Source organism: Akebia trifoliata, chromosome 11, assembly GCF_017979445.1.
Source record: "Akebia trifoliata isolate Shusen 1 chromosome 11, ASM1797944v1, whole genome shotgun sequence".
NCBI classification, from domain to species: Eukaryota; Viridiplantae; Streptophyta; class Magnoliopsida; order Ranunculales; family Lardizabalaceae; genus Akebia; species Akebia trifoliata.
The window spans coordinates 40991032-41006477 of record NC_141385.1 but is presented as its reverse complement, the minus strand read 5'-3'; the positions used below and the strand labels follow the sequence as shown (position 1 = coordinate 41006477).

The 15446-nt window shown below is 34.7% G+C and overlaps 1 protein-coding gene across 1 annotated transcript; it reads left to right on the top strand.

The window, feature by feature from the left end:
- The first annotated feature begins 2859 nt into the window (after nt 1–2859).
- LOC147391698 (cytochrome P450 89A2-like) lies at nt 2860–4813 on the top strand. The gene has a single exon (XM_086459674.1). It carries the CDS (start codon nt 3184–3186, stop codon nt 4705–4707), a length of 1524 nt encoding a protein of 507 aa, XP_086315800.1. The 5' UTR covers nt 2860–3183; the 3' UTR covers nt 4708–4813.
- The last annotated feature ends 10633 nt before the right edge of the window (nt 4814–15446 follow it).

The following is a 15446-nucleotide window of genomic DNA, read 5'->3' as shown; positions in this document are numbered from 1 at the left end:
AAAAATCGCAGGGATCCATCAAGACAGGGACGTCATCAGAAAACTCCAGATCTGCAACTATGAACCTTGGGAATTGCCAACACATTCAATTATTCAGTTCGACAATTTAGAGTGATTCTTCTTTCACCCTTATGAGAGAAAGTACCATGGCAGCTCACGGATCAATAGAGTAGGTTTTCGACTATTGACTCGAGAGGCCTTAAAGAGAGAATAGGGGCGAGAGCGAGATGTTCAGGATTTCTATCTTCATCCCCAAGTGTCTCTCATTGATGAAGGGAGATATATTCATCCATCAAACTCTTAGTACGCTTATGTTAATTGACCCATCGAACACCTTCTACTGAAGATAGATAGATGTATATATAGGGTGAGGATCCATAGACACATAAAGCTACAACGTATTTTGTCTTATATGAGTAAAAAGGTTCGGAATTGGTTGATTTTTTGCGAGGATGATCTCTATAGTGGAGATATCATCATTGCCAAAAATCAGCCCATTTTGAAACTTCTAACTCCATGTTCATAAGTTGAAGAATTTTGAATAATTCATTTTTTGTAAACCACTTTTGATGGGGTTAGAAATTTTGGAATGAGCTGATTTTTTGCAAGGATGGTCCTCTCATCATAGAGATTATCCTCACAAAAAAATCACCCATTCCGAACCTTTTTGCTTATATAAGACAAAACATGTTGTAACTTTATGTGTATACGGATCCATATATATATATATATATATATATATATATATATATATATATATATATATAATATATATATATATAGAGAGAGAGAGAGAGAGAGAGAGAGAGAGAGAGAGAGAGAGTCATTCTCTACCAAATAGGCTCTAGATTTGAAGGACTATAATGAACCTTTTAGATGTATGCACTATCGTGTTCGATTCTTGATCTATTGAAGATTTCCACCAAAGACAATTAATTTCTTTTTTGTTCTTATCATTTTTTTAAAATCATTTATATATTCTTATAATCTTGATACATTTCTCGTCCATAGCTAAATGAAAACTAGTAATAATTTTTTTTTTTTTTTGATTTCATGGAATTTTTAAGATTTTATTTATAAAACTTACCCAATGTCAAACCTTGACGCTAGAATGTATTATAGAGTCAAGACTCAACAGTACTTATTGTTGAGGTTCGACGCGATAAACATTTTTCACTTATAGAAAATCTTGTTGGATAATTTCGTCAAGATTTGACAATAAGTATTAGTGAGCCTTGACACTATAATACATTCTAGTGTCGAAGTTCGACACTGGGTAAATTTTATGAATGAAATCGTAAAAATTTCGCAAAATCATTTTTTTTACTATCATTTTTCATTTTTATAACTATGGATAAGAAACATATCAAGATTATAAGAATATATAAATGATTTAAAAAAAAAATAAAGAAATAAAGGAGAACTACAAGCATCGCTATTGTTTCTCAAATCGGATGCCTCTTTCATGAACTTCAATGATTTTTTTGTGGAGAAAACAAATCTCTCTCTATTTTGATGGTATAAAATGTTAAGAGAGAGGAAGTTATAATTTAGAAGATTATTTTTAAGGATTTATTAGAGAAATTTTAGGTGAGGGTATTTCTTTCCAAAAACATCAATGACGGTAGCAAATAGTCTTATTTTGAGTATTAAAAAAAATTATTCTTTTTTTCCATTGATGTAAACCTATAAAATATTTATGCTAAATGTCAATAAAATTGAAAATTCTAAAGTTCAATGACATTAGATGCTTTGTGTCAAACAAACAATTGAATTGTAAAAATATTCTTCCTAATTCCATACATAACGGATCATGGAATATCTATATTTTCTCTTCCATCTAAGCTGTAAAGTCCTAATACATCTCCTTATATTTTCAGAGTCAGGTTGCAATCTTTTTTATTGGACATTTCTGTCCAGTATTAGGGAGGGGAGGGGTGTAAAAAGAAAGTTTCTATTAACATACCAATATTTACTTATAACATGCCAACCAATATGTAAAAGTTGTAAGCAGATATTTAATTTCAGAAGGCTAGTGTTGTAAATAAAGTTGGTGTGCCAATAGAACCCATCATTTTTTTATCCAAAATTTTCATAATTTTTTTTTTACTTCTTCGAAAATCCTATTATGATATTAAGGTTTGAAGGTTGAAATAAATACAATTTTAAGGTCAAGGATGAAAATATAACAATTTACCCAAAAAATTAAAGATGGCTACTTTTCTTTGAGAGTTGCTAGTGTCATCTCAAGTTTTACTTATTACATCCCAATTAGAGATTAAAACACACCCTTCAAACATTATACAGGTTTGGCTCAAATTATAATCTCAGCATTACAAAACATTGTAATTAACACTTGTTCAAAAAAATTTATAATTGTTTACGATTATGATTAGGCTCATAAAATCCTGAACCCAAAATTTAGAAATCTAGCAAATAAATAAAGTGAGAATTCCTATTGGCATCCCAACTTTTAATAACTAAAAGTTAGAGTGCCAATAATAGTTTTATTTTCTTTCTTAATTTGAAGATGAGGGCATGTAAGTCATTTTACATGAGTATTTTAAAGTAGGTAAATTTGAAAGTGCACGTCATCATTTTAATAAAGGGATGACTATTTGCACACATCAAAATGGCTCATTATACCCACTTAAGTGACTTTTGTAAAAGAAAAAAAATAAGTTAATGACCATTTCACCTTTTTTTTTTTTTTTACTTTGGTTTATCACACTCACCACCACCTATTGAACAAAAGTCCAAAATCCACTTTCTTTTTATTTCTTTCTTCCCTTCCTTCCTTCCTCCTTTTCTCTTCTTCTTTTTCTTTTTTTTCTTCTTATTTCGAGTTATGTGAGAGGTTGATGGAAATTAGGTTTTAGTATTTTTTTCTTTTCTTTTTTCAATTTATCTTATTTTTTTGAAATTTCTTTTAATCATAAAAAACGATGAAAAATCGTTATTAAAATCCCAAAACGACGATTTTAAATTGAAGAACTCGAAATTTTTTTGATAGTTGTGTTCGATAAGTTTGACCAAACTTATTTTAATAAATAAAATAAGACTTCCACTCATCCTCTCTTATCCATGGTAAGTGGTGGAGTTCAGATTATTATTACTCTAATATCATAAATAAATACAGAACTATAGAACAGAAGAAAGACTTCCACTGATCCTCTCTTATCCATGGAGTTCTCCTGGTTCTTCATCTTAGTTTCTCTATGTCTCTGCGTTTCCCTCAAAGCTCTCCTGAATCTGATCCAACACATCGGAACCAAGAAAACCAAGTTACCACCAGGCCCACACACTGTACCAATCATAGGCAACTTTCAATGGCTTCGCAAATCCTTTTCTGATCTTGAACCAATACTCCGTAATCTACGCTCCAAATACGGTCCCATCATCACCCTCAAAATCGGTCATCAACAAGCCATCTTCATCGCCAATCATGATCTGGCCCACCAAGCTCTCGTCCAAGACGGTGCCACCTTCGCTGATCGACCACCAGCAACCGAAGCGGGTCGGATCGTAAGTAGTAACCAACATAACATTAGCTCCGCTTCGTACGGTCCATTATGGCGTCTCCTTCGTCGAAATATCTCTTCTGAGATCTTCCACACATCTCGCATCAAATCCTACGCTCATGGCCGTAAATGGGTTTTACAGATTTTAAAGAAAAATCTAAAATCCGAATCCGAATCGGGTCAACCTGTTTGCGTTGTGGATCATTTCCTGTACGCAATGTTCTGTTTGTTGGTTCTCATGTGTTTTGGGGAGAAATTCGATGAGAAGGTTATTCGAGAGATAGAAACTGTGCAGAGAGATTTCTTAGTGAGATTTTCAAGGCTCAACCTTCTCAATTTTTTCCCCAAATTGGGGAAATTTGTGTTTCGTAAATTATGGTGCGAGATCTTCGATCTTCGAAGAAAGCAAGAAAAAGTGCTCATCCCTCTAATCAGATCCCGTCAAGAGAAGAAGATGGAGGATTCCTCTTTTGTTGCTTACGTGGATACTCTCCTCAATCTCTCTTTACCAGATGAAGGTGGGAGGAAACTCAACGATAGCGAGTTAGTGACTTTGTGTTCCGAGTTTCTAAACGCGGGTACTGATACTACGTCCACCGCGTTGCAGTGGATCATGGCGAATCTGGTGAAGAATCAAGAGATACAAGCAAAGGTGTTTGATGAGGTGCGGAGAGTCGTTAGATCAGTAGATGATGAGATCGAGGAAGATGATCTGCATAAGATGCCGTATCTCAAGGCAGTGGTGTTGGAAGGACTAAGACGACATCCACCAGGACACTTCGTGCTTCCTCATACAGTCACAAAGGATACATCTTTGGACGGCTACGATGTACCGAAGGGTGTTTTGGTAAATTTCATGGTGGCTGAGATGGGGTGGGATCCAAAGGTTTGGGAGGAACCGATGGAGTTCAAACCCGAGAGATTCTTGAACAGTCGTGGAGAAGTGGAAGTATTCGATATAACTGGGAGTAGGGAGATTAAGATGATGCCGTTTGGTGCTGGGAGAAGGATTTGCCCTGCTCTTGGTTTGGCTATGCTTCATCTTGAGTATTTTGTGGCTAATTTGGTGAGAGAATTCGAATGGACGGCTAGGATTGGAGATGAGGTTGATTTATCAGAAAAGCAAGAGTTCACTATTGTGATGAAGAATCCATTGCGGGCCCACATCATTCCTAGAATTAAATAGGGTAAAAGTCGATGTCGCGTTATGTTAATAATATCTAGAAATTATATAAATGGTGAAATAATGTCTTGGACCTCGTTATGTTAATAAATCGTCTTTGGGAAAGCAATGGTTCTTCACACAACAATGCTAGTTGGTGTAAATAGTCACTCAAATCGTCTTTTTGGATTCTCAAAGTAAATTTCATTATATTATTTGACTCAATTTCTTAAGTCACACCTATGTGATAAATGAGTGGAATTCTCTTGAGAAAAATATGTTTTTAGAGTTATGTTAATCTAGCTATCCCACCTGACACATTCTATTGACTCTCCTGATGTGACAAGTTTGGGAACTGTACATTAATACGTCTTGGGATACATGGGAGACACATTTTTATAGGAGTGTAGTTTTGTATCTAGAGGTGTATAGATCTACGATTCCGAACTTAGTCACATTAGGAAAATGGATTGAGTGTTGCATGTGAGGTTGTTAGAGTATCATGATTCATGTTTTTATCTTAGGATTCTCAAGACTTAAGAAAAGGAAAATCAAACAGATGAAGAGGGAGAAAAGAACAAGGTGTTAGAATTTTTCGAGGTCATCTATTGTCTTTAAGAGAAAGATTATGTGTGAGAGATCTTCCTTTTGAACCCACCACAGAGTATTGAGTCTTTTCCATCAAGAATAAAATGATTTATTTATTGTTAAAGTTAAAATTTTATTTTTCTTCAATTATTTGTAATACCTCAAGTTTTGGACAAGATCCTGAGAAGAGAACCCTTGTACCATTATATTCTCTTAATGCATTGAGAGGGATTTCACGTAAAATCTTGGTGTTGTGAGGTTTACCTTTTATGTGTTTAATTAATTGTCTCTTAGATTTCATTGCTAATTTATTTCATGGTTTGATTTAGTAATTGCATTTTTACCATTTAATTAATAATCAGAAAGGTTCTACTCATTCCCCAACAATATCTTTTTAAGGCAAAATTGCAATCTAAATAATCAGTTTGTAGTCTTGAACAGTTGAAATCTAGGCGTTTAAGAGGTTCCATTTCTTTATTTTTATTTTTTGAATTTAATTTTGAACTTTAAAATCTTAGGGCCATTCATAAATGGTTATAAGGTCTCTGATAGGAAATAAAGAAATATTGGACCGTTGCTCAAACTGCACCACGTGGCATCTAACGAGAATAAGAGTACAGGATCATACAGCTTAGATGCTGAAACGCTTCTGTATCTCTCTCATATGTTTTAATCGCTTGTCAATGGAGGTCCTCTACTCATCATATTAATCTCTCCTTTCCTCTGCTTTTCTTAAAAAAAATTAAAAATAAATAAATAAATAAAAACCTCTGCAATTTGATTCAATACAACGCACATAGCAAAATAAATTTACAACGGGGCCCACCCACATATCTATCATCAGCAACTTCCAATGGCTTTGCGAGTCATCCTTCGATCTCGAACAAACCCTCCGCCAACTACACTCAAACGGCCCTATCTTCTCCCTCCAAATCGGCCATCGTTCCACCATCATCATCACCAATCATGATCGGGCTTACAAAGCTATCATTCAAAGTGGTCCACCTCCCTTGATCTACCACCAGCTCCTTTGTTGAGGTGGAAGATCTACAGAAGATGTCGTATCTAAAGTCAGTGGTGTTGGAAGGACTGAGACAACACCCACCAACGCCTTTCGTGCTGTCTCACGTAGTCACATCGTCGGATGGCTTCGTTGTACCAAAGAAATGTATGTTGAATTTCTTGATAGTGAAGATGGGCTGGGACCCAATGGTTTGAGAGGAAATATGGATTTCAAACCAGAAGGATTCTCGAAGAGAAGGGGACAAGGGAATGTAGGGGTGGCAATCTTAACACGAGTACATGACCTACGAAATTAGTGGGTTTGGATCAAGGTTAATTGGGTTTGGGTTATAATAGTATCAATCAGTCTAACACGATTATTAAATGGATCGGGTCTAGATTAGGGATGTCAATCAGCTTAATCTGTTTTGACATGTTTGATTATTTTGTCGTTAACATATTGTTTTAAATCATGAAACATACCAGGTATCTCTAATATCAACAAATTATTTAAGGGGTTTTTAAATTATCCATTTTTAAGTTAGAATTTCGTAAAAAAAATTCATAATAATTTTTTTTTCTCCTTTATATTTTATAAAATATAGAAGGTATTTTAAGATATTTTTCAAATAATTAATAGTTAAGTTTTTAGTTTGGGAAAGAAAAAAAACACATTCTTTATTAAATTATTTATTTATAGTTTTTTTAAATCTAACTTTTTCATTGAAATCTAGAGGTTTGTAGTGTTTGATTCCTAATAGGGTGATCCATATAGCTAAAACGACTCTTATCAAGATTTAAAATCTTACTAAGGCTTGTATGATTCATATGATAATGAAAAATGCTTTCCTTACAAAGTAAGGAAATGGTGCTTTTCTTTACTTCTTTTCTCATTCCTTTAATTAGTTCTGATTCATTTTTGTGATGAAACTTAGCTTTTGTTTTGTGATACTAATTTATGTTGGTCGGTATTGATTTGTAGTTGTGTGACTTTATTTTTCGTAATGATATTTTATTTTTGGTGGTGGAAATGAAACTTATTTTTTTCAATTAAAAGTTTAGTAAACAGTTTAAATGGGTCGGGTCAAGTAATTTATTTATTGAATGTCCCCAAGGGGTGGTAGACAAGCAATTTCAAACCGATAAACGGTTAATACTTGTAGGTTATGATACTCAATATAAGCATTAAATCATCAGGAGTCACCCATGAGGGCACACCCTCACTACTTGATGTGTGTGATGTGTGTGAGTTGCATGTTCCCCAAGACTAGTCCTTCGACAAGACTATGGTCTATGGATTGGGCAAAACCCAAATACAGGCCTAGCCCATTGTCTATAAGGTACTCGATCATCAAAAAAATGTTAGGTTTAGGTTTAAGTTTTTGACATGATTATTAAATTATTAAATGGGTCATAAATTTTCATAATAACCTTACCTCAACACTAGGGGTGCAACTTGATTCAATTTGAGGTCAAATTGAAATCGAACCGACATAGGTCACTTCCACTAAATAAAAATTAGACCCGCCCCAAATTCCATTGGAACCAAACCAACCCAAATCAAACTAAAGTTGATTTGGTTTGGTTCAATTCTATGGGTTGCCAATATTCTATAAATTGTAACTAACATTTTTTTTTATATGAAAAAACAAACATAAAATTTCATACAATAAATCTCTAATTTATCCATTAAAAATCATTAGTTTATCCCTAAAAGACCATTAATCTATATCCTAACCCCTAAAATAATTCATAATAATTATTATATACATATACATTCATTTATTGCATAAGGGTTCGGTTCTATACAAGCTTGATCCGAGAATCAAACCAAAATGATCGGTTCTCTATTTTTGTAATCCGGAACCGAACCGCAACTTGTTCCAAACTGAATCAAACTACCCCAAAGCTATCTGTTCGGTTTGATTCTCGGTTTGAACCAGACCAAGTTGCACCCCTACTCAACCTGACCCGATCCATTTCCACTTCTAAGGGAAAGTATTTTATATAATAGGGAGTAGGGAAATTAAGATGATACCTTTGGGTGTTGGGAGAAGGATTTGCCCTGATCTTGGTTTAGCAATGTTTCATGTTTGAGTATTTTGGGGCTAATTTGGTGAGGGAGTTTGAAATGACGGCTACGATTGGAGATGAGGTGGACTTATCTGAAAAGCAGGGGTCCACTGTGGTGATGAAAAATCCATTGCGGGCCCACATTATTCCAATGTTAAAATAACGTATGTTATCACACAGTTTATTATTATTAGTCTTATTATTATTAAGGTAGTTGCCATAACTAGCCATTGATAACATTTGCAATCAACTTATATGGTAAATGTCATGGGAACACCAAACGCATTGTTGGGAAGGTAGAATGTCATACAGGGCTGCAGCTTGGGCAGGCTGGCCCAAACTAAACCCGGGCTCAACCCGATTTATGGCGGTCTTGGGCTAAGCTATGTATAACATGATGTGAGCCTAGGTTAAAATAACTCAACCCAACCCTGAGGACCTGGCTCAATAGCAATTTCGGATCCAATAAGCGGTGAGAGTCTGTAGATTGTGAGGTCGATGCCCAGTATGAGCAGTATTTCCTTGGGGCCACCTGTGAGAGTGCACCCTCACTAACTCGGTGTGTGTGATATGCGGGCGTTACACGTGCTCGGGGGAGAGACCCTATGCCTTGGCTCTTTCGATCCCCCTTAGTTGGACATAAGTTCGAACACCCCTGTAAAAGAAAAACAAAAAAAACTTAACCCATCTTTTATTCGAGTTGAGGATTCAGGAAACCCAAACTCAACTTGAATCTGAGACTATATACTAATAATATATAGATTTTTTTTTATATAAAATATATATTGATTTTTTTAATTTTATTTTGGGTTAAGGCAAACCCAAACTAGTTACAATCGAAGAATCAAAACACCACAGGCATCTTGATAAATAACAGAGACAAGGTTGCTAGAGAGCAATTCACAATCTAATTCAGTACAACTTAAATTAGTCTGGTAGAATGCAAGCATGTCAGCAATCCTATTAACCTCTTTATAGACATGGGAGAAGGAAACTTCGTTGAATCTGTCAAGGAAGTTCCTTATAGCAAGGACCACATGAACGACACTCCATGGGGGGTTCCACCTTTCCTGTAGGACTTTGATAGTGAGCAAGGAATCGGATTGGATTTGAATCTTAGAACATCCTTTAGAGAATTCTATACTTTTAATTAGTTTTTTTTTAGATATATAATTTTTGTTTATTTTAATTGAAAATGACGATGTTGAGTTCGAGAGAAGTAGAGGAACTTAGGTGAGCGCTATCACAATCATTCATTGAATGAAATGAGAGGTTTTAAGCTGAATTTCACATTATTACTTTAAGATGACTTTAGAGGTTGGTTATGGTAGAAATGCAAAGAAGACCTTTGATAAATATTTCCAAACATAGGGGTGTAGACCTTTGATAAATGTTCAAAACTATAAACAATGTCATTAATTTTGGCCAAACACTCTGGCCGTTTTAGTACACCACCCTTTCAAAACCACAACATCAATTAATAAATTAAAAAGAGTAATAAATCAATTAAAACCTACAGTTTCCAAAGATCTATCCCATTCTCTCTCTATATAAGACCTCCCCCCATGGCATACAATATATCTTAGAACCAAACCACAACCAATCATCCTAGTACTCACAGAACAAGGAAAAGGAGATCGTTTTGAGGATCATGGCTTGGAGGAGGACAACGATGATATTGATGATAACGATGACATGCACAGCAATGTGTCTCATACCAAGGGCGGAGTCATTACGACGAGAAATTGAGGCTCCTTCCCCCAAACCTTATGATAACGACATTCGTACTTTATCAGATGTGATAGTAGTCGACGTAGAGAAGATAAAGTGTTGGTTACCACTAACGGACATAGGAGACTGCGATAAGGCCATAAGCTTTGGGTTTTATAAACAGGATTGGTCTTTGTTGAATCAGCCATGTTGTCAAGCCATCTCCAAAGTTACCCAGATATGTTGGGCGAAGTTGTTCCCTTCCTCCCCTCAATTCCCACCACTACTCGTGAACAATTGTGCTAAATTTGCACCCAAATCCTTGTAAACTGGGTTGGAGGAGCAATTAAATTTCGAGTCAGGGTTGGTTCAATAAAATAAGAGTTAAATTATGTGAGGGTTTGTTCAATTAATTAATAAAACTTGAGTGTTATCTTGATAGATCCAAGTTTTCTCTTTCTTAATGCCTCCTCACCTCCATCTCCCCTTCTAATATTTCTTAAATACTCAAAATAGTGTGATGGGGTATATAAAAGACAGATTGTCAAACATAGGGACAATTACGACAAAAATCAGATTTTTGAACTTATGTACCAAATAATCTCATCTAAAAAAATAGAGACTCTTTAGTACTCTTACTTCTACAAATATTAGACTAATTAAGGACTTTTGAAGGTAAAGTACCGAAATCACCCTTTCAATGAGGTTTGAAGAAGTGTGTTGGCTTGAATGTCCATTCAATCAACTCGAAAAATCTTGTCTAAAAAAAAGTTATATTATTTTAACTTGCTCAAGTTTTTACCTAAACTTGATGTATATTTTTGAGTTAGCTTGAGAAAGTCAAATTGGCAACTTGATTCCGCTGAGTTTGGGGCCAAGTCACTATGAAATCAATTCGAATCGATTGCAATGTACAAAAATTGATTTTTGAGTTGACTCCATTGTTTTTTAAAAATGACTTGGCCAATCTCAGTGGAACCAACTTGGTCGAGTTAGATAAAAAATGCACTGAGTTATTCTCATAAATTTAATATAACTTTATTTGACTCATTTGAGTTGATTTGATTTGATGGACATTGAAGTTGAGTTTCAAAATTATGATTTGCGAGTTTATGATTTGATTTGATTCAATTACTTGTAATACTTCAAGCTTTGGACAAGAGTTTGAAAAGAAAACTTTTGTATCGTTATCTTTTGAATAATGAAGATTGTTCGAAATTGTCTCGTGGCTTTTCTCTCACCTTGAGAGGGATTTCACATAAAATCTTGGTGTTGTAGTTTTGCTTGTATGTAGCTAAATAATTGTCTCTTAGATTTCTTTGCTTGATTATTTCATGTTTTTCCATATTTAGTTGAGTGTCTCTTTATTACACATATTCGGGGAGGTTCTCATCCTTCCCCCAACAATACCATTTAAGGCAAAACTGTACGCTAAAGAATCAGTTTGAAGCTAGACATTTTAGAGGTCCCAATTTTTTTTATTTATTACATATTAAATTTTCATTTTGAGCTTGAAACGCTTGTCAATGGAGGTCTTTTGGCTCATCATCTTAGTCTCTCTTTTCTCTCAAAACCCTATTCAGATACAATACAATGCACGTAGCAAAATAAGCTTACCATCAGGCCCACCCACCATACCTATCATCAGCAACTTCCAATGGATCAGAAGATGATCTTAAGAAACTGTCGTATCTGAAGGCATTAGTGTCTTGCTTTTAGCAATCTTCATCTTCAGCATGGTTTTAAAAATCTTCCAATATATAGTCCGAGTTAACTTGGTAACTTAGCTGAACGAGACTAACTCACAAGTCACTTTTTTGACCGAAAGTTAATACCGCATGTTCAATTTTTGATTTTTTGAAAAAGACGTCTCAAACATATCGGAAAACTCGTCCGAGATGACTCCATATCTGGCCTGGACGAGACGAGATGCGAAACTGAATTTTAAAACCATGATCTTGAGTATTTGATGAGGGAGTTTGAATAGACAACTAGGATTAGCCCAAACCAAACCAGGGCACGGTCAGATTGATGGCAAGTTTTCACCGAGTTATGTAGAACTTAAGTTGAGCTTAGGTTAGAATAACTCAATCTGACCTTTATTCGAGTTGAGGATTCGGGCAATCCAACTCAACCCGAATCAAAGTCAATATAATAATAATGCATAAAATCTTTTATATTAATTATATATTTTTATTTATTCTTAAAGTGATTAAATGTTTTTTTTTTTAAGATATACAATTTTTATTTATATTATAATATTAATAGTTTTTCTTGTTTAAGATATAAAAGTCAAAATAAAATTAAGCTTGTTCAACGAATCTAACCCACCTAATCCACTCAAAACTACGTAACTCAAATTAACCTGATCTCAAACTCAAGTTTAGAAGCTCAAGCTCAGGTTGAGGGCTAGCTCTACCCTCAACCCGCCCAGGTTACAGTTCTAATGCCATACATGCAAAAGGCTGGCCTCACCCAAACCAAACCCGACCTCAACCAGATCGATGGCAAGCTTTGGCTGAGTTACGCAAAACATGAGTTGAGCTTATGTTAGAATAACTCAATCTGAACTTTATTCGTGGTGAAGAAAACTTAAATGATGAAATTATTCCGAGAAGAAGATGGACTCAACAAATTGATCTAATTTGAATTGGATGGTATAAGAATGAAGAATCAATTCGATTCAAAACTGTCGAATAAAACTTAAATGATGAAATATTAGTAAAGAAAAAAAAACTCTACATATAGGTCTAATTGGACAGTATACTTTTGTGGAATATTAATTTCATTTTTTTTTTCTTTTTAATTAAGAAAGTAGATATAATTGTTATTATTAATATATAGGGGTATTCATAATTTCGCCACTATCTTAATAAGGTAAACGTAAAATTCCCTATAATAAAATAAAAAATTGAAAATTATCCTAATATTCTAATGAGTCGTGATAATATGACTTGCCAGGTGGCATACTCAATCGACTCCCTAACATGGACAAGTTTGGGAATCGTAGATCTATACGCCTAAGGATACATGGGTCCCTTGAGATACATTTTTTACAGGAAAGTGCAATTGTGTGTCTCAAGACGTATGGATCTACGGTTCCTGAATTTATCACATTAGGGAGTCGATTGAGTATGCCACTTGGCGACTCATATTATCAGGACTCTATCCTAATGGGTATATGACCGCTTTGATAAACAGTTCATTTAACATACAAATTGTCATTAATTTTGGCAAAGCACTCTGGCCGTTTTTGTACGTCACCCTTCCAAAACTACAACATCAATTAATAAATTAAAGAGAGTAATAAATTAATTAAAACCTCTGTTTCCAAATATCTCATTCTCTCTCTCTATATATAGAACGTCCCCCCAAGGCACATACAATATATCTTAGAACCAAATCACAACCAATCGTCCTAGTATTCATAGCAGAAGGAAAAGGAGATTGTTTCAAGGATGATGGCTTGGAGGAGGACCACGATGATATTGATGATAACGATGACATGCACAGCAATGTGCATCATACCAAGGGCGGAGTCATTACGACGAGAAATTGAGGCTCCTTCCCCCAAACCTTATGATAATGACATTCGAACTTTATCAGATGTGATAGTAGTCGACGTAGAGAGGATAAAGTGTTGGTTACCACTAACGGACGTAGGAGACTGCGATAAGGCCATAATGTCTGGGTTTAATAAACAGAATTGGTCTTTGTTGAATCAAGCATGTTGTCAAGCCATCTCCAAAGTTACCCAGATATGTTGGACGAAGTTGTTCCCTTCCTCCCCTCAATTCCCACCACAACTCGTGAACAATTGTGCTAAATTTGCACCCAAATCCTTGTAAACCGGGTTGGAGGAGCAACTAAATTTCGAGTTAGGGTTGGATCAATAAAATAAGAGTTAAATTATGTGAGGGTTGGTTCAATTAATTAATAAAATTTGAGTGTTATCTTTATAGATCCAAGTTTCTTTTTTCTTTTCTTAATGCCTTCTCATCTCCATCTCCCCTTATAATATTTTTCTTAAATGCTTAAAATAGTCTGATGGGCTATGTAAAAGACAGTACATTGAATTACTAAATCGGTAGACAAAAATTGAAAAGGTTACCAAAATGGTACATTGTTCATTTTCATTTTGAAATCGATAATTTACCATTTTCGAAGTTAAAATATTAGATGAAAACTGTAAAAAAAAAACAAAATATTAAAAGTGGATATTAATAAAATACCCAAAGTTTTTACTACAATACCCATTTCACCATTTTAGTAATTTGTTCTCCTTTGCTTCTCTTTGTAGATTGACCATGCCCTAAAACCCAAATGCACCCATCACCATCGTCCTTTGCCGCCGGTGAGGCCGTTATTCAGATTTCTAGTCATCAACTTAGTCGTCGTTATGTTAGACTATAATAGACTTTACAACATTGAATCTATGATAATATGTATGAGGAAAAAGAAAAAACAATGACAAACTCAATATTAAGTTTTATCTGATTAGTGGATATAGAGGCACATTGTCGAACCAAGTAAATCCTTGTGTTTTTGTGTGATTACTCTTTTCTCTTTGTCGTTTCATTTTTCACAGGTGTTCGATACAATACATGATCCCAAAGAGGAAAACCCTCCCAAAACTTTCTAAAATCCCTTTTATCCTCCAAAGCTCATCTCTTTCTTGAACTTAGAAAAAAATGGAGAAAACTAAGATGGACCTTCTCCTCCGCTGTGTTGACTTTCAGGTCCATATGTTTTACCCCTTTTTCACAAAGAATCATGACATCCCTAGGTCCAAAACGATGCTAGTCCTCGGGGCTGCACAGTACAAATTTCCAGCACAATCCAACGGTCTAGAATTAACCCGAAAATATGTAGGGAGGATAGCAATAATTTCAAAAACTATCTGCTAGGCATCCAATAACTTGTCGGATCTTTGAGTAACTTCTTGTTTTACATGCTTTCAATAATTTCGTATGCATTTAACTAATAATGTCAAGATTCAAATATTATGGACCAATTGGCCAAGCCCAACAAGTAGGTACATACCCTAAAAATTTCTCTATCAATGAAGTTGGCGTGGCACATTAATTTGTGCACCACATATATATATATATATATATATATATTTGAACAAGTCGAAAGCCTTCTTTCTCATATAAGATCTAGATTGGTACGATTATACCATTGAAATCAATTTGATGCAACTCTCTCCATGTGGAACAAGGAAAGGAAAATCTTTTCGTTTCAGCAGTTTGATGGTAATAGAACAATTGTCTTGCTTTGTACATAAATTTCAATATATTATTCTCATTAAAACAAGGGAAATCGATCTGAGCAAAGTATGGCAATAATCACCCATTAGTCTGATCTTCATGAGATTTTAGAACCATTCG

Excerpts from the sequence above, each read along its gene's own strand:
- LOC147391698 (XM_086459674.1), top strand. The coding sequence starts at position 3,184 with ATGGAGTTCTCCTGGTTCTTCATCTTAGTTTCTCTATGTCTCTGCGTT.